Source organism: Gallinula chloropus (genome assembly GCF_964237585.1).
Source record: "Gallinula chloropus genome assembly, chromosome: 15".
NCBI classification, from domain to species: domain Eukaryota; kingdom Metazoa; phylum Chordata; class Aves; order Gruiformes; family Rallidae; genus Gallinula; species Gallinula chloropus.
The window spans coordinates 7356232-7376545 of NC_140100.1; the positions used below are offsets into that span (position 1 = coordinate 7356232).

The 20314-nt window shown below is 39.6% G+C and overlaps 1 protein-coding gene across 2 annotated transcripts in view; it reads left to right on the top strand.

Annotated features, from left to right (window-relative positions):
• GNA12 (G protein subunit alpha 12) overlaps positions 1–16550 on the top strand; it is a gene marked incomplete at its 5' end in the record, with an annotated part of 39944 nt that extends 23394 nt beyond the window's left edge. The window contains 2 exons of one of the 2 annotated variants that reach the window (XM_084271194.1): positions 14598–14648; positions 15819–16550. In XM_084271194.1, coding sequence (XP_084127320.1) covers positions 14598–14648; positions 15819–16388 — 621 coding nt within the window. In that variant the 3' untranslated portion in view covers positions 16389–16550. The remainder of the gene's footprint in view (positions 1–14597; positions 14649–15818) is intronic. The other variant, XM_084271195.1, reaches the window with a different exon arrangement.
• Positions 16551–20314: the final 3764 nt, after the last annotated feature.

Here is a 20314-nt window from a genome sequence, read left to right on the forward strand (position 1 = left end):
TGGCTATTGGCTAGTACTGTACAGTTTGTCAGCTTATGTCTACAGAATTTAAATTCTCAATCTCACATTATATTTGCAGTATTCTAAAAATAAATGCTTAAATGAGATAAGTTCTCCTGCTGCCACCAGAACTCCGTGAGTAGCATGATGTTTGGCTGTACCAGCACTAGAGTGTCTTGGGATTGAAATTGAGGACTAAGCTGGAGCAGGAGGTAGGGTTGAGAAGGCCTTCATAACACACTGTCAGTCACCTATACCAAGGAAGGCTTCACTTGATAATCTCAATTTTAAGTACTGCTGAGGAAGAGGTGAGAAGAACTTGCTTTTAAATTTGGCTGGAATCAAAGTCACTTGCAGAATCAAAGGTCATAACTCATTTTACACTGCAAATCATTTTCATTTCTAGCAAAACCTACTTGTGCAGTATCTTTTCTCAAACTCTTTCTCAAACATCTTTTCTCATTCTTTCAAGCAGAACCATCCATAGGACGCTGTGTGGTGTGTAAAACGGTTATTAGCCACTCTTAAATACTTTCTGCTATTGGAGAGAAGCAAGAACCACCAGGAAGGTCATGAATTACGACCTTTTCAGAACAGTGCAAATTGAAAAGTGTTAGAAAATAGTGATTTGTTCCAGTACCTACCAGAATTCTCAACCAAGGATTAAAGCCCTCTGTACTAAGTGCTTTGTGGAAAAATATAAGGATTCCTGCTATGAATTGCTCCTGGCTTCAGACTATGACAAAATGCAAGAGCTGGATGAAATGTATTCTGCATGGAATTGGGAGGATAAGTTGGAAAGTAATGAGCAGATCATACATAATAAATAAGTGACTAACAAGAAATTGATATGCCTACCATATGGGAACTGAGATGGACGCTGACTAGAAAGAGCTGTGCTACTGGCTGTTCTACTACTCTCTACAATGAATTCCCAGCACTCTACAATTTTTCCTTTTGTGCTTTTTTTTTGTTATTATCATTTAAAGATCAGATACTTAGGACTAAATCACCTCTAAAGTCTGTAAAATGGGCAGTGTGTTACTGCACTTCATTAATGCCCTGCTGTCTATGGATACCAAAAGTTTGAAATTCAGGCTGTGTGGTCCTGCCTTTTAACTTGTAGGTTCTTGGAGGGACATTAAAAAGTCTTGTATTTTTATGGTACTGTATAAGGCTGCCTGTAGGAGTTTGCTTTTGGCCTGTGGATGCCAATAAATCCTGACTGTATTTTTGGTGTGGTTAAGGTGAATGAGAGAGACAACTTCACAGATAGAGCTCCCATGTTGAAAATTCATTATGAGAACTTGCATCTTACCTTATGATTGTCACTTTTCTGATGGGAAGATTTGTTTTTACTTACAATATACATGCAAGACACAGTCTCTTTTGGTTTTACCTCTTGGTGTTTGAGCCCATTAGAGAACTGGCTCTGGGGCTCCCAAAAGATTTACAGAATAAATGCTGTACTCCTCTTTGCCTGCCTCTGTATGTGTGTGGTAGTGGTTATAATTTGATATCTTACCTTCAGTAATAACACTGAAACACAAAATTTAATGTTTTTAGACTGGAAAAGTCCTTTTGGCTCCCAGCTCTTGAGAATAAATGCCACCTGGCTTCTGGAAAGAAGCTTTAATTTTATTATGCATAAAATCATTAGAAAAAATACTCAGTGTGTCTGTCTTTGTGAAATTGTTGTTCTAAGCCCTAATTAGTGCTACTCTAAATCTTGCAGGACTGTATTGAATATAAGGATTTGTTCAGAGCAAGTACAGCTGTAATTAATCTTTGCATTCCCATCAAGAAATGCTGGCACATGCTGTGAGAAACAAGGAAGGAAACTTTCAGTTCAGGCTGTCTGAGCCAGTACCCAACTACAGTTAAAAACCACTGGAGTAATCTCTTTATCCCTTTCTAGTGTGCAGGAAGGTTCTGGGCAGAGAAAAATCCAACCCAGCAAGCAGCCTTTAGCTTTTGATTATGCTGGTTTAATTTCCATGTTCACAAAGTTTCTAATGGATCTCAGTAATTCAAGAAATTTCAAAACTGGCAACTACTCTGTCCGTAGAGATTCCCAATAATGAGAACGTATTCCAGAAATCCGAGCTAGTTAAGTACATTTAAAGCTGCGCCCTTTGTGTGACTAAGGGACTCTAATAAAGAGTTCCTAGTGAAATTTGGTCTAAGTGGAGAGAGCTCATAAATTAAGGTTAAAAGCATGGTAGTGTGAGGACAGCCTTTATTCTAGTTGTAAGGAAATATTTGCATTGTGTGGAGACATATATGTTAATATTTATCTGTTTACATTGAAGTCTAAACAATCAAAGAAGGCTGGCTGTAGTGAAAGGGCTCCACTTGCCAGACTGGTTTCAACCTTTCAATCTTCCAGATATAGCTGAAAGGGAGACTTTTATTTGTGTTCCCATAATACAGGTTTTCAGAGTTTTTGATCTGTTAAAAGTATGTGCACTTCTTCAAGATCCAACAAGGACTGGCATAGCAGTGTAAAAGAGAGGGCTCCTGCTGCTCCTGGTTAACTATATCGGCATTTTTCTGACCCTATGGCTGGTTTCAGGAAATTAGGCAGGAAAAAAGGCACTGCAAAAGGAGAGGTGAATGGTTTTGTTAAGCCCATCTCCCTGACACAGCTCACACTGTGCTCAGAAGAGCAGTGCTGACAGTGCACTTCAGGAAGCTGCAGTTTTACAAGCCAGCTCTCTGCACCTCCTTTGTGGTAATTCAGCTTTCTCTCAGATTGGTATTGGACCTTGTCCTTTTCACCTAGAATCAGGACAGTGAAGAAAGGTGATCTCTGTGTCTTTCCAAATTCTCTAAAGTGTTCCCTTGAGGAAAAAACAGTCAGAGGCTAAGGCTTAGATTTTTTCAAAGGGGCCACTGAAATTAATAGGATAATGGGTGATTAATGCTTTCAAGCTCCCCTGAATATCATGGCTTATAGTAAGCTATGTAGGATCAATAACAAGTAACAGGCACAGATGAGCAAATAAGCAAAATGTTAAAAAGTATATATGTTTTTATGCATAAATGCTACTGAAATATCTTCTGGGGTTTTATACTTAAGAGATATTTTAGATTGTTTTTAACTTGTCACATTGACAGTGAATTATGTTTAATGAGCCTTTGTTCTTTAAAAGGCAGGACCTGGCAGAAAACTGAAATGGAAAATGGAGCTAGGATAGTTAGACAGCAATAAATTGCTCAGTCAGCTATGTTGTATTCCTACTATCCATATCGTGATCCTTTTGCAATGACTTCTTGGAAAGATTGTAATTTTAACCTACTTCTCTTGTGTTATCTTCCTGTTCCTGCTGTCTCCCTAACAAACCTGCTCTGTCTTAAAACATCGTGTTGTATTTGATGTGTTGTACAGATAGTGCTTAACGTGGGCTGTAGTACAAGATAGAGTCATCTTGGTGAGCAGTAAGAAACGGTGGTTTAGGGGGTTCTGCTTTGCACTCTGCTCTTGCTTATGTTGGCACAACTGGTTTTAGAAGCTCTGCTGTAAGTTGGCAAACTCATCTGAGGAGGAGCACAAACCTGTGACTGTAAGCACAGCTGAGGTAGTGATGTGTTGGTGAAGGAACAAACAGCAGACATCAGAACTGGTCACAAGTCAGTTTAACCTGGTGCTTGGTAGTGGATGATGACCATGTCTTTATTGTGCTGACCCTTCATCCGTGCAATGGTTCTTTTCCTCCATAAGTCTTTCCTGATGCTTAGTACCTTGAGGATGCTGTTTGCTTTCCAGAATGTTTCTTTTCCAAGTTACTGGAGCATCTAAACTGTTTGCATATGGCTCAAGAATGAGCTTGTGTCAGAGGTAACAAGTGAGAGGAGTAAGTGAACAGAGGGAGGGAAGAAACATTGTATTTGACTCTTGGCTTTATGTGAAATGATAGCTTTGTAACATTGGAGGCTTTCCTGGGTTAGATGATTTAAGGATGTATCTGAACACGATACTGCTCCAGCAGAATCTCTGAAGGTTCCATACATACTGCCACAAACCGACCCAACACTGATGGAAGGAGCAGAGCTGTTGTCCCCTCAAATGAGAAGAGCGACTTGTTCACTACTCTGCTGCTCTTTTTTCTGGACCTGCACTAGCTGGGAAGGCTTTCCATTACAAAGGCAGAAGGCAGCACAGTTTCCACAGTCTCATTAGTCTGCTGCTATGCTTAAAGCAGCTCTGTGGAGTAAACCTGTTTTGCTCTATTATTGACTTAGTATTTGGGTGAGGGGAGGAAAACTTCTTGGAAACATCATGCAAGATTTTCTGTTCGAGAGTGGAAAACATGTTGCTCTGAGAAGTAATTTATTGACACCTTTCAAATGTCTCCTCTGTATACAACACAGATTCCTGCAGTTCAGACTGTGGCAGACTTGTGCTTCACTTGGCTTTACTCCTGAACAAACTGTTGGTGTTTGTGCTTAGAAGGTCTGCTCTTGGCCCCACCCCCAAAGCCTCTTAATTGGACTCGCTTTCCTTGACGTTCACTTAATTTTACCTTGGAAAACTTAGTAAAATCTCAAACTGAAAAAATGGTGGTTTACTGATGGAACTCTTTAATTCCATCTCTGAATTCTGTGTGTTTGAGACTGTGATCCATCTAGTTGCAGCCTGGTCAGAGTACAGTACTGAATCAGTAATGACGTTAGGTGTGGATTTATTGAGCAGGCAGCAAAAGAACCACCTACTATTTTCTCTATTTCTGTCTTTCTCCTAGTCCAGCACACACATTCTAGGTTGCAAGTTCTGATGGCTGTCCCATGTGACTGGACTGAAGTTTGGTAGGATGTGACCAGGGCTTTAATTAGCATGTTTTTCTTAGGCTAGTCTGCTCAACAGTTTGTTGAATTTTGTTAAACCTGCTTCAGCTTCCACTGAGGTGAGATTAATTTGCATGCGTAGATGAGGTCTTCAGGATGGAAACTAAATCACTTATTTCAAATTGGTTGCTTTATGTTTCACTTATTTTCTTTAGATTTGTTTTCCAATGCTTACAGCTCTTGATTTGTATAAAGCAGATGCGTGTGAGGGTGAAAAAAAAAAGCTTTCCATTTGATGCAAGACTTCAACATTACTTGTTGGCTTCTTTCCTCCATGGTGTGTTACTTCTAATAAGCCTGACCTTCAAGATAGTAGCTTTGTAATGATTGAGGACTGTTATAGGCCTCAGATGTAGATGTACATGAAAATAGGATGGAGTTGCACAATAATGGCAGCTGTTCATGCAGTTACCAACTGCATCTCACCTTCTGAGTCTTTGCTTGGGATCCTTTAGTGAATCAGTACCTGAAGAGCTGTAGTTCTCAGCTCAAGTAAATCCATTCCAGGTTTAGTTTCTAAGTTTAGTTTCCAGTTCAGTTTAGGTGAAAACAATACTGCAAGTTGTGTGCGGTAGAATGGATTGAAGTGAAAGATGGAGGAAAAGCAATCCTGAATATTTTGGAAAATTCTGAGATTAAATAGAAGCTTGGTATGCTGAAATTAATAGTGCTAGAGCTTAAGTGTGCATTTGGAAGAACTTCCCCTTCTCCCCTGCCTAAACACCCTTCAATAGGGGAGATGATATTTGCAATAATGTGACTGGATGCGAATAAATAAAAAGTATTGTGAGAAAATTACTATAAATCAGATCACAGAGAACTTGACTAGATTGTGAATGGGAACTGAGGTCTCTCTTGGATGACCAAAGGAGGTTTGAGGTTCATTGGAGCAGGAGAGATGAGGTTATAGGGAGGGCAACTGCTTCTTGGGCAAAACATAGTTCTAAGCTAATGAAATAAATGTTCTTATTATGGGAACTCGATCATTAGTAATCTGGGAGATGTGGAGGTGCACACCAATGTCATACTTGGTGAAAAGCAGTACCAATCTCAGCGTAAGTGGGTGAGTATGAGATGTTGAGTTAGCCTCAGTGCTGAGAGCAAGCTCCATATGTCATGGTGTTCCACTGATTTGAGAAGCTGCTGGGAGAGCAAGCACAGTAGCAGCTGGCAGTGACCATGTGCGTTGAACTACAAAGATGGTCAATCTCTTAGAATTATCAAATACCAAAGCTATTACTGAAAATAATATTTTGCTTCTAGGGCAAATGATTTTTGGAAATTGGACACAGAAACTGGCTTAGGGAATCCTTTAGACTTCCAGGTCTCATATTCTCTGTAGTTGAGCCTACTGAGAGCTGAGGTAATGGGCATGGTGTAAAACTTCGAGTAATGTCAGTGAGGTGGAGTTCTTCTTTTCTGTACACTACTGCCTACACACTTGGTATTATAGGAATCAAACTGTTAAACAGCACATCTGAGCACAACAAAGACTTACTTGCATTTTACCTTAGTATGTTTTCCACCTGAAAGCTGACTCAAATGCTGTGCATCTTGCAAGAATGTCACTTTAGTCTGTGTTGCATGTGAAAAGTATCAATTGTATACATACAGACAAAATGAATTTTTTTTTAATAAATTATGGGGGATTAGTGACTCTTTCCAGTTATCAGTCACCTTAACAGACATAGACAAATTTCATTAAAACGGGCCTGAGGTGATGCTTCCACAGACACTGGGGTATTGGGGTGCCCTGCAACAAATGCTTTGATGTAGCAGTGAAGTAGGAAGCATTTTTCTGCAAGATACTCAAGGTTATGCCTGTTGGAAATGCAGTCAAGTTGCTTAGCTTTCCAGCTGGCCACCTGCCACGGCAAAGTCCAAGCTCAACATTCTCTCATGGCTGGCGTTGGCTGTTTTTTCAGCCTGTAAGATCTGAGGTATTTATTTCCCATCCCTTGATCTGATAAGATTTGAAGGGGAAACTCACTGGTAAACTTGTGATTTAGTCTTGATCAGATAGTCAGCACTGCTGACTAGATTCATTTATAAGGTAGTATTGTTTTTTATCAATGTATCTTTTAGTTCTGCAGATGTCTTCTGTAAACAAAGCAAGTTTCAGGTTTGCATATTGAGCTGCTGAAAACAAAGCATTAGACTAGGGTCACGTAATGTGATGTGCTCTGACTTGGCTGGACCTGTGTGGAGCCAGGAGTTGGACTCGATGATCCTTATGGGCCCCTTCCAACTCAGGAGATTCTAGGATTCTGTGATTGTGTATTGCTGAGATTTGTGGAAATACCCAGTTGCTTCTAAATACTGATGTGTTAATTGGAAATGACCATTTTTGCATGGCAGTTGCCCCCCCTGAGAATAAATGGGCTAATTTGCTAGGGATTGGCGAGTATCTTGGATTCATCCTTCCATTTACAGCTCAGGACTTTCTTTTAACTGTGGCAAGATTGCTGCTTTCAGGCGCCTTCTCTTTTGCATTTTAGCAGCCTGTGCTTGGAATGAGAAGTTGAGCTGGTGTGTGTTAGTTCAACTTCACAGAGAACCTCCGGTGTGTGAGATGAAAGGGTTCTGGCAGCAATTTGGGACAATGTATTTATTAGCTTAGACAGTTGGCAGGGAAACAGGAAGGAATCCTTTCATGGGATGCTTATGACTAGATCTGTCGTCCACTCATGCCAGGCTGAGTTAGCAAGCTTGGGCACACTGCTGATGTTGGATACAGTAATCAAACTTTTATTGTTTAAAAATAATTGTGTTTCTTACACAAAAATCGGGTAGATATTTCCTTCCATCTACTCCTTGAATCTTGCTAGCTGCTAGTCAGTGAAAGCAAGGAAATGTGAAATCAGTGTAACCAAAATGTGAGGCTGGGTAAGGATTTCTCTGGAATTAAAAAAAAGAAAAAGCACTAACTTAACCCTTTTGTATTGCACAGCGTGTCTTTGTTTTGTGGGTGGCCAGTTTTCTGTTTTCTCTGCTGTTTGCACCTGCTTTTCTTCCACTCCTTGCAAATCTGTGAAGCAGGAATAGCAGTGATGAAGAGACAGTAAGTAGGAGTAAAATCAAAACAATAGGGATTTGTGTTAATGTTTCTTGAAACTTATAGTGTAGGATGAGCCTGCCTTCCTCTGTTAAAAGAACATTCCTTTCCTCCTTGAGGCAGTGCTGCTAGCGTGCATATTTGAGACAAATGGACAGAATTGTTAACATAGTATTGAGAGTAATTTATCTCCTCTACATCCTGTTGATGTAGAAACACCTAAAATTTCAGGGGAAATGTGTGGTGTTTTTTTTCTCCTTACAGCACTTTCAGGAAGACTTGCTGTATTTAATTGCTGGGAAACGTTAATGTATGTAGGAGCTGGCCTTTGCCACAAGACCTCTGCTCCTGTTAGGAGTGTTTCTTAGCTGTAAGGCTAGAATTTCATTCAGTCACAGGGATCTACAATTTGTATTACTCATGTTGGAACTCAGATGAGCCTAGAATTTTTAGGCTAAAAGTAAAGCAGGTTTTTCATACCCTTTTTCTTATCCACATGCTGTAAAGCATACAGTTAGGCCAGTGTGTCATGTTTCAAAGCAGGATGAGTTTATAGAAAGTCATCCTGACTTGGACAAACAGATTTCTGCATTCCCTGTTCGTATGGAGCTGACAAATAATGATTCTTTTTTAGCATATTTTCAGAGTTTTAACACTTAAATACCTACACTGTATGACAAGGCAGAAGAAAGAAGAAGTTTATATAAGAAGCTTGGAACCAAAAGGTTCTTTTTGGAGTTGGTATGTTTGTAGGGTACAGATAGCAGCAACTTGGATAAGCACTGAAGTCACTGGATGGGAGCCAGTAGCTCAGACTGTTGTTAAGGAGGAAGTTAAATAGCAGTAGAGATTTTTAGTAGTTAGAATTCTGTATGGCTTAAATAAGAAGTGGTTTAGTCTCTGCCATGGAACTGATGATTGAATGAAAAATTAACGTTTGTCTTGTGTCAATAAGTTTCAGTGCCCAGACGAGATGTAGAATATCTGTGGAACAGAATTTTGGTGTAGCATGGGCAACAGCATTTCAGGGCAATTTAGGCTACTTCAGCATCCTTCTGAGCAAATTCTTAGCAAGCACAGACTTGCTTATCTCCCTGAAAAATAATACTTAATTCATCAGCTGTCTCGGAGAGGAGAACACACTTTTGGCTATAGCAAATCTATGCCCTGTTACCAGTAAGGCTGAATAGAAGTGCAGACTTAGAAGTAATTCTTGGAAGAGGCTGCTGGTTTGGGGAGGGGAAATTGTCAGATAATTTTAACCCTGGGTCTTTGGGTTTTGTAAAGACCTACTGTTGTTCTTGGACAAAGCCGAGGTGTGGAAACTGGAGCCATGTCTGCATGCTCACTTTTGAAGGATATATATGTCTTATGGTTGCTTGTGTCCAGTAGGTCTCACTAAGAAAAGTGTTTCCTGTGTCTCTCTTTGCTGGTGAAGTTTTGGGTTCAGATCTCAGTACCCCAAAACTTGTCTGACCTAACATCTCCAATGTTGTCAAATGCTAGTCTCCTGCTTATTTTGTCCTACTTCTGTGCTCATAACCTTGCTCTTTCCTCAGGCCTCTGCTTTGGCTGTCTTTCTTTTATAAAACATCTGAAATTGATTTGCAATCAACAGGTGATCAACACCCCAGGAAACTTGGAAAAAAACAAGGTCTTGGCACAAGATTTCTCTTGCTGATTAGCATTCAAATTGCATTGTCGGTATGTGGGTCTGGCAATCTTAATGCCAACAGTGCCTTGTATCTGCACCCAAAACTGGCCTCTATATGTGCCAGTGCCTGAAGTGCATCTCACTCATGTATCTGAGAGGTGAGAGATTAAAGGCAGAGAGATTTCCAGTCTTCTTTCTGGGCTCTCCTGGATTTCCTGTTTTTCTGCCTTGCTGCTGAATGTTTTACAACTCCAGAATGGAGAGTGTGATACCAACACCACTGTTCTATTCAGATCACTCTTGCTTTCACCTTGTGGATTCAGCTGCAGTGTGTGGTAGGTAGGTAGCTACAGTGTCCGTTTCTCCCTGTGTTTTGCTGTATTTGTGGGAGCCTTGTTAGATCTGTATTATTTGCTTCCTTGAAGTATAACATTTCCTTCCTGTGTGGTTTAATTTATCTGAAACAAGCAAAGACTGACAGGTCTACCTTAAATCGTGTGCTCTAAATTTAGCAGTTAGACTGATCACAAAGGGCCAAATTAATATTATGTCCAAAAAGCCTTAGGACAAGGAAAGGAAAAAAGCCAATTTGGAACAGAGAATCCCCTTTCAAGTCTTTCAGTTCAGAGTGGGGAGTTCTTTTCCTTCCGGACAAGTTTGAAATGCGCCTGTATTTTAGGAAACTGGACAATGGGATGTTTGACTATCATTTCTGATCTGACCAACTGTCACTTTGAGTAACTGCTGAAGGTTAAAGTGACAAGTTGATAAATGTTAACCTTGCAGAACATTGCTTATTGCTGAGTTTCAATGGGTAATTTAAAGCAATCTACATACAATCTATTGTGCACTTATTTTCATGAAATGAATGCTGCTTGGGAACTCTGCCCAAGTGTGTTCTGCTTGCTTGTTGTGCTGAGGCAATCGATGGCAAAGGAAGTGATGCAGATCAGTTATAATATTTCTGTGGGGAGATTTCTTACGTGCCATGAACCTACCCTGAAGGGACAGAGATGTTAAATTCAACTAGCTATTTCCATAGTGATTTATTTGGAGCTAATTTTAAGATGACATTCATAGAATACATGAATATACAGAATAAAAACTTTTTCATAATTTTGCTGCTTTTGCCCCTTGAGAGTGCTGTATTCAAAATAATCAGCGTATAAAAGAAGAGTTTTAGAGCACTATTTCAGGAAGGAATATGTATATACATTTTATCTGTTCTCCCTTTCTCCTTCCCCAGTCAGATTTAAGCAAATTGTAGTATTTTCTCTGGCTTCACCAAACTTTATACTACAGATAAGGCAGTTAAAAAAAAAAAGTTTTAAAAAAATCCAATAGGGATGCTGTATTGTCGAACTTGTGGGCTCATTTTAGTCCTTCTGTTTGTGTTTCTTGATCCCCCATTTCCCAGATGTGCAGTGACTCATCCTACTGAACAATGGGAACAGCATCCCTTATTCCTTCACTTGGTCCCAGTTGGCAAAACTGTTACTCAGAGGATATGTATTGCAGAGGGAGAAGAGATTAGCAGTGAGAGAATGAATCATCCCAGCATTTGTGGTAACATTTGTGTGGTGAGCAAGAAGTTAAGAAAGAGTATTGGTCTCTACTATGCTCTGGTGTACTAAAAAGGATTAACTGAATTATGAAAAATTCATAACTCAGAGGTCACTCTTCCCTCCCCCGCTGCTGTTCTGGAAAATACAACGTATGGATGGGAGGCAGCGTTTTGATGTCTTGATTTATGATTGAGGAGAACAGAGGGGAAAGGGGTACATAAGATATTTTGGTATCTGATGAATCAATTGCAAATACTTGCTGCTGCTTTGGTAACAAGCCATGTTAGTGAACCAGAAAAAACTGGCCAAGACCTGGAAAAAGAGAGCTTCTGAGGTGCTCAAGTCAGCTCTTGAATGGCCTGGAAAGGCTAGATGAGTTTGGAGAAATACTAAGAATCAGCACTGAAAAAGCAAAACCAGCTTTTTTTATGGTCAGTGTCTTCAAGAGAAAAACATAGCTCAGCATGAGGGGCAGCTGATACCCTTTTGTTTTGATAGTTATTTGCCTTGAAGGGAAACCCTACCTAAACTCAGAAATTCTGTGTGTTTTATTTTTATATACCTGTGTGTTTGTGTGTGTGTAATATCCAAAGCACAAGATAGCTTTGCATAAATAGTAATTTATTGATGGAACTCAAAATTGCATTCAAGTGCAGCTTGGTATAAAGCTAAGTAGATCTCTAATTAATATTGCTCTGTATTTTCCCTGGATGACAAGGAAAAAATTAAAAGCTGAATGAATGTTCAGTTAATTGTTCTGATTAAACATACTAATACAAAACAGTCCTAACACCTGGAGTTTCCATATTTTCCTTGTTCAAATGCATTACAAGTTATTAATCAAGTCAGTCAGTGCCATCTGCAGTTGTTCCATGCTGCCTGCTCAATGAATTGAAATACTCCTCTTTGCTTCTCAGAAGGAACCGACTTCTCTGGGAACCAGACTGAGATGTAGAGCAAGGTTACTCTTTGGAGCAGGGTCTGAACAGACACTTGCATTGGCTGTAGCATCGGACTGAATTGGGGAATGGCCTTCAAAGGAGGGGATTTTGAGTGTGTGGAGTGGGTTTATGATTGTGTATGTGTGGTAGGGTTTTTTCTTCCCTTCAGGTTTGTGTGTGTTAATGTTTTGCGTTTTTTTCTTAACTCCAAACCCTTTGAAGTTTGTGAGGGATTTGTTGTTTTGGCTGGAAACAGATATTTTGAATTCTGTGCTAGAAGAGACTTTTCAGACATCTTCAGATCTGTCAAACCATGCATATGGTGTTCACACCTGTTCCACCAACCTGACCTGGTTACCCAGCTATCCCAGTGTCTTGCAATTACTAATTAAAGTTTCCCAGACTTATTTGGATTAATTACAATGTTACAAAGAGCTGTATAAGAAACCAGAGCAGTCTAGATTCCCAAAGTCACTGCAGAAATAAACATATCTTCTTTTTTTTATTATTAAGATTGTTTTCTTACCTTCGCTATAAATGCACAAAATGTTAAACTGATTGTGTGGGGCAGGAAATAGGGGAGGCAGAAGCTGTAAATCAGGTAAACTTGCTTGTGTGTCCCAGCAGTTTACAGGCATACAGCTGTTTCCTGTTCTCGGCGTGGGAGGTTATATGGACAAGGCAAGGACTCTTAAAGCAACTGGGTAGAAAATAGGGAGAAGCTGTATCCGAGCCTGCCTGTTTGCAGTCTTGCTGCACATCTAAAGGCATTGTGTAGGAGAAAGCATAATAGATAGAGAAGGGTTTCTTTGTAGCTTCAGTGACCTTTTCGTTTTTTGGGCTCTACCATCGCCTAAGTATGACTAATGCTGTACAGGAAGACCTTTTCTCTTATTCATGAGGTCTGTGAGATCTCTTCTGATCCAGCAGAGTGCCAAAAAATACAGGAAATTACTTTCACCTTATGAAAATTCATGATTGTAAGGAAGCTCTTGGAGCAATTGTTCTTTGGAAACTTCTCTCCCCAAAAGTCATCTTTTCTGTTAGTGATCAGCTGTAAATCTGTTGTGATACAGGGTAGCTTTTTGCAAATATGCATGTGGTCTCTCCTTTATGAAAAGACATTTCCAGTTCTAAATGTTAGGAGATAATAAGTTACAGCTCCTTTTTGTCTGTGCCTTAGGCTGAAACTATGTACTTGTGCAGTACGCTGAATCCTCTGATCTCCAGCCTGGTTCTTCAAAAGGAGCTGTTGTGGCAGCGTCTCTTTACAGTTGTACTGGAGGGGAGTAATTTTATTCTGCTGTCTTGAGCCTGTGATATGGAGGATAATGTATGGTTTAAGAATTCATACTGCTGTTGGAGTCTGAGATGATGTTCAGAATGAGAACATTCTCCAGATCAGCGATTTGGTGAGGGTACCTGCTGTCAGTTTGATCATTAGTGACACAGCCCTGATCTGCAAGAGAGAGAGAACATGTTTGGCTGCCTAAAATACTAAAAGGTAGCAGGATTCTCCACTTTATGGTTCTTGTGACATGGCTACAACTGCAAGACACGTGTCCTAAACAATGAAGAATGTTATCTTCAACTGCAGAAATGAAAGGGAAGTGCTTGAAGGAGGGTGGGCTTCTGCCAAAGACAGCTTCACTCCAGAAGTAAAGTCTGCATTTATGTGGAAACAATTTTATTACTTATAAAAAGTATGTGCAGGGCTTATTGTATCTGCTAATGCAGAATGACACTTAATTTGTGAGATGCATAGGCAAGCTTGTATTAAAATAATTTTTAAAACCCCACCTACCAGAACCACTTCACATTTTCACACAATACATTTTCTTTATAAACATTGCTTATGTTCTTCTCCTACAAAACTCTTTAGCAGTTACGCCAAGATCAGCAAATCTATTATTAAAATCCTCAAGCTTAAAAAGGAAACTATCTGTGGAAGAGAAACTCCTTCAGAATGTTCCTTTCATTTTCGACAAGCAAATCTAGTTTGAATTATCACAAATTGTGGGTGACTTAAATCTTTCACTTTTCTTAGATATGCCAGCCAGTCTAGGATATGCTTTTGTTCACTGTTATGAATTTTAAACAAAATACATCAGCTTCTGATAAACATGTTTCGTTTTTACTCCCACCCAGTGTCAGTTAACTGCATTCATTATACAAGGAGAAAAAACCCTAAGAGCTGACTTGAATAACACTCCTTTTCCATTGTAAAGATTTGCTGGATAGATTTGAGCATTTATTCAGAGCCCTACTCATCTTTGTTTTTTCTAGAAGTGATAGAGAATTGGTTTAAGAAGAACTACTGCAATACCCTCACATCAGCATTATGTTATGGCAGCTTCATTTATTAGCAATTTGTCAACTAAGCTATGTAATACCTCAGCTCCTGAAGGATGTTGTCCAAGCTTCCAGTTGTGCTATTGCTCTTAGACCTTTGTGCATGTTGGAAAGTGCTGTAGCTCCATTGGATTAGCTACACTAGAAACAAGCTTAATTCCCATCTCTTTCCTTTTCCACAGGGTGAATCTGTGAAATACTTCTTGGATAACCTGGATCGGATCGGTCAGCTGGTAAGACTTACCTTGTCTTTTTGACCCAAACATAGCCTGGGTGTGCTATGATTAATGCTTTTTGGGTTATTGTGTAGGTTTTTAAATAATAATACATTAATTGAATACAGTGTTCTTTAGAAATAGCAAACTCCAGCTGTATGAAACTGAAGCTGAACTGAAGCTTAAGGATATTAGGAAGAGATTCTGTACTGATAGGGTGGTTGGGCACTGGAACAGGCTCCCTAGGGAAGGGGTTACAGCACTGAGCTGGGCTGAGGTCAAGAAGCTTCTGGACGATGTGCTTAGTAGTCCTGTGCTCTGACTTGGCTGGCCCTGTGTGGAGTCAAGAGTTGGACTCGATCCTTATGAGTCCCTTCCAACTCAGGAGATTCCGGGATTCTATTTGCTTAATCTTTTGACAGACAACAAATATTGTTTATGAAAGTTGTCTTTATGCATGTATTTTCTTTTATCAGTCCTTCTGTGCAGTCTCTGGATCTCATTCAGTTTTTGTTATCTAATGGCTGGTGCTATGTAGCAGAATGAAAGCTTAGCAGAATGAAAAATTTGCTAGCACTTGTAGGATTCAAAATGGGTAATGAAAACATCTGTCAGAAGACTTGGAGGAGGATGAACAGAGGGGATTTTTCCTAAATATGAAGCGACATGTTTCAGAAGAACAGATCTCTGTCATAGTGGACTGGGCCACAACCTGTAGTAGAACTTGTTGCTGTACTTGCATAGCCTGTGAACCTGAAAGAAGATGTCCTTTGCAGGAGTGATGAACTGTGAAAAGCTAGATATAAAATAAAATAAATCCTATCAGTGATGATTTGCTGATCTGCTTTACTGAACACTTCCTAAAAGGCAGTAATGCTGGCTTAGAATTTCATAATGAAAAAACTAGATTTCATCCTGAAAGCAAGAGGCTTTAAAGATGAAAGTGTGTACAAGAGTATTACTCCTGTATTCTTATTCCCCAATGTCTCTATCTTCTGTAGCGGTTTACTCCTGTTTTAAAATAAATGCTCAACAGCCTATTATTTTGAAGTTGAGTAATTGTTCTTCACATGATAACAGAAAAAAAATCTCTTTTTGTTTTTTTTTCCTCCTCATTGCTTCAATATTCTGGCATTATCAGCCTTTTTCTAAGAATTTTCTTGACACTTGTTCTCCTTTCTTTTACAGAATTATTTCCCCAGCAAACAAGATATTTTGCTGGCTAGAAAAGCCACCAAGGGGATAGTAGAGCATGATTTCATTATTAAAAAAATACCTTTCAAGATGGTGGATGTAGGTGGACAAAGATCTCAGCGTCAAAAGTGGTTCCAGTGCTTTGATGGAATAACTTCAATTTTGTTCATGGTCTCCTCCAGTGAATACGATCAGGTTCTCATGGAAGACAGGCGCACAAACAGACTTGTGGAGTCCATGAACATCTTCGAGACAATAGTCAATAACAAGCTTTTCTTCAATGTTTCTATTATCCTATTCCTCAACAAGATGGACCTTCTTGTAGAGAAGGTAAAGACTGTCAGCATTAAGAAGTATTTCTCGGACTTCAAAGGCGACCCTCACAGGCTGGATGATGTTCAGCGTTACCTGGTGCAGTGCTTTGACAGGAAGAGGAGGAACCGCAGTAAGCCGCTCTTCCATCACTTCACCACTGCCATAGACACTGAGAACATCCGCTTTGTGTTTCACGCCGTGAAGGACACAATCCTTCAGGAGAATCTGAAGGATATTATGTTGCAGTGAAGGAGAACAGCCCGTGTTCTGTTAACATTTGCTGGAGGGTTAGATCAAAGTTTTTTTGTTATCCTTTCTTTATGGCCCTTGCATGAGGTGTAGGACCCATGCTAATTACTTGGCTCAGGAATGCAGTAAACTAGCCAGTCCAAACAGAGGAGCTATAGGCCGAAGGAGTCAAATGTTGATATTAGCTACTGAATCATTTGGACTAGAAACACTACTGAAACATGGCTGTTGCAGGTTCTGTACCTAGTTTGGAATGCTGAATAACACAACCACCTTCTGCCTTCTTAGAAAACAGAAATCTCTGATAAACCATGTATGGAAGACACGTTTTAAATGCTCAGTTTTCAGAGACGCTAATCAAACAAACTGCCTTTTCTTTTTTGTAGTTTGGAGGTGCTGAATCAATCAAACTAATCTTAATAAGGTTGGTAACTGTATTGGAGAACACTAATGGAAGTCATGTTCTTAACCCTTAAGAATATAACCAGATCTTGTGTGTGTGTTCAGCTTTGCCAAGGATCTGGAATTCATTTAGCAAGGTGGATGCACACCTTTGTCTGAAGGTTTTGCATGAGTCTCCTGAGGCAAAAGTCTAAAAGTATAAGGAAAGCCATGTTTAAGTAAATTGGATGGGAAGCTGATACGGAGAAGGGGTTATTTTGCACTATGTGTGAAGAGTAAACTGGTAAAATTAAACTGGTAAAGGGCAAACATCATGGGGAAAACTGATTTCCTTGGTAAAGCAGCCTGTGCTAGAGGTGTATCCACACAGCGAGTGCTCAAGTGAGATGTAGGTACTGCGTGGAAATTCAGCACTGGTCACACCTGTAGCTGGCAGTAGTTGTGGAGGTTCAAAATGTCGTGTGACAGGGCTTTATCTATAGTGAAACATTTGAAAGCTGATTAAACTCTTAAGCAAAGGTTTTGGTAGTAGAGCAGCTGCTTGATTTAGTTCCCAACAGCTGACCTTATAGGAAGACTGAACACCCTAGAGATCCTGGTTTTACAGCTGCACTGATGTATTTGGACAGCAAGGTCTTGCTGTAAAATTAGCCTTTAATTGTCTTAATGGGATCTTTAGCCTGTAGTAATGCACATGTAATTCTGAGTACAGTCAAGTTGGAGTTGCCCGATTTGGCAATGGTTTGTGTGTAAAATTGCAAGAGTCTATGAATGATGTTGATATGAACTGTTAATTAATTTCCTAGCTCTCAGTCTGTGTAACTATCAGGTGCCTTTCTTGTGTACAGACATATCGGATCTTTTCTATTACAGTGGGGTACAAGGACAAATTGAAGATCTACCTTTATATCAACACTGTAGTGCTATCCTTTAGGTAATTTTCAAACATAGGTTACTGTGCAATTTTTGTCATAGTATTTTATCCAAGAATAAAATTTGAAGGGCTGCTTGTACCCATAAATAAGTCAGCAGATTCCCTGGAGTTCTTATCCCCTTTGAGCCTGTAATGGCATGTCAAAACAAGCAACGCTTTACTTCAGCTGGTAATCCCAGGGGAAACGTGCTCAAAAAAAGTCCTGTTCTGTTGTCCTTTCATGTTAATTTGGATAAAATCTGGAATCTTTCTTCCCCTCTGAAGCTTGCAGATGTTTGTCTCTGTATTTTTGTGTAGTTTCCTAATGTAGCAGTCTCTTGGCTCTCTTTGTGCAGGCTTCAGAGTGGAGATGATGTGGCTATTTCAGTGCTATGTAACGAAGGCAGTATTGAGGTAAGAAGCAAATGAAAAGTTGCAGATGGGAAAAATCTAATTTAAATTTGAGCAAACTTTAAACAGGAATTAGCTTCCCTGTAACAAGGCTTATTTTTGCCAGGACCAACTCTGTCTTTTAAATATTTATTCATTTTTAACCTGCAAGGAGAAAAATGTTATATGCCTCTAATACTCATATGGGGGAAAACTCTTAAGATTATTATCCTTTAAAAGGTAAATTTTTCAATAGTGTGATTCAAACAAGTTTACTCATCAGATAAGGCTCATTTCTCTAAGGTAGCCCATTTGTTTGGCTGAAGACTAAGGTTGTTTTCAAAGCTGTCAGATATTCTTGAAGTTCTTTGTGGTAGTTTCTACTTCACACAAGACACTGGGAAAGAGAAGGCAGTTGTGGGTTGACCTGGCTTTGAGGTTAACTTGACTTTATTTCCTGGTTTGCTGTGAGCTTTGTTCTTTTGCTGAATTTTCTAGATGGTTTAATATTATGCTTGTTTTGTCAAATGAGTGAAACATTCCCTTTCAGCTGTATTTTTCCTCAAGAATTACCTCAGTTTTACGTCTGAATCTACTGTTGTTCTGAGAGGCATAGCATGAAACTTCCTGTTACCATTTTTTCTTCATGCTCATCCATGATTTTGTATCCTTAGTCTACTTATGGATATAGAACTCTAAACAGAGCTAACAAAATAAATGTTGCATTAAGAAATTTAATCTGCACCTGGAAAAGAAACAGGGTGAGATCTCACGTTGAGCTCTTTAACTTGCTAGTGATTTTTTTGTATGATACAGCAGTTTTGCACACTAAACCAGCCTTTAGGGAACCAGTTTGATCACTTCAGGCCCATCATTGCATTTTTTTTCCTGTTGATAAAATGAGCCTAAGCATGATGCTATAGATGAAAATTGGTAGCTTTGCTCTGTGTTCTGCTGACCTCTGATAGTGACGGTTCGCACCAGGAACCCAAGATCAGGAAGCTCATCTTGCACAAGTCAGGCACTCCTCAAGTTTGCAAAGGATGTGGCCCGTGAGTGGAAAGAACTTTAAGTGGCAGCTGTATTTCTTTCTCTGCAAAATATACTCTGCTTCTTGCCACAACTGAGGTTGGTTGATTTGAGGCTTTTTTCAAGGTAAGATAATATAATAGAATAAAGCCAGAAAGTCACGTTATGGTAAATCAGTTAATTACTAAAGCAGAACTTAGGTACCTTAAGTTGCACAGACATCTCAGGACAGGCTTGGTTCGTTGCTTAGTCCTTTCACAAGAAACAAATAAAAAACTTAAACCGACATCCTGGAGAACTTCTGCAGGTAAACACAGCTGGAGAGAACATCTTTTTTGTTAACTTTATAGGCTTATTGTTCATTTGCCTAGTCAGGAAATGGGTCACAGGCAGGATGATCATCAGATGGAGACCTTAAATAACTACTTTCAAAATAAAAAACCAAACCAAAAAGCAGACTTTTGCTGTCCCTCCTCTGACAGCCACGGGTCAGGCACCAGCGAGGGGTGATGCAAAGGGGTTGTCTCACAAGGACAAAGAGAGGAAGTGCTTGCAGCGTGTGCTTTCAGGAGAGACTTATGTCATCTTGCCATTTAAGTAGAAAAACAAAGTAAATGGGAGTCAGTTATCGAACTGCTTCATGTTTGTTGTTCACACAGCGGGCTTTAAGCTAATAACGTGTCAGTCAGTAGCATTCCTCCAGCCTGCAGTGCTGTCACTCTCTGAACGAGTCTTAGGTGGCTTTTAGGTGACGTGGTGAATTGGAATTAAAAAGGAATACTCATTTTCTGTGGCATGTTTAATAGGCAGTTGTCACTTTGAAGGAATTAAATAGTTCCTAATGGTGAAAATTATTTTATTATGGAATGGAAATTACTGGCTACTCAGCTTTACAACTCAAAGATGCTTCCAGCTTGAGACAAAGAATTGATCTTATTTAACACAGCAGCATAGATTATTTGACTGAATTTGAGAATATATTCATTTTTTAAAAAATACTTCTGTGTAAAGCCTAAATCTAGGCATGTTACAGGGTTGAAGCTCTTGAAGATGACCATTTAAAGGCTTTCTGGGATAACTAAAGCCTTGAACCTCAGCTAAGCAGAGTGGAGAAATTAATGGCAGAAAACCCATAGTGAGATAGAGTAGGAAGAGCTGTGTGTGGCACTGCAGGCAGAAATGTCATTCCATT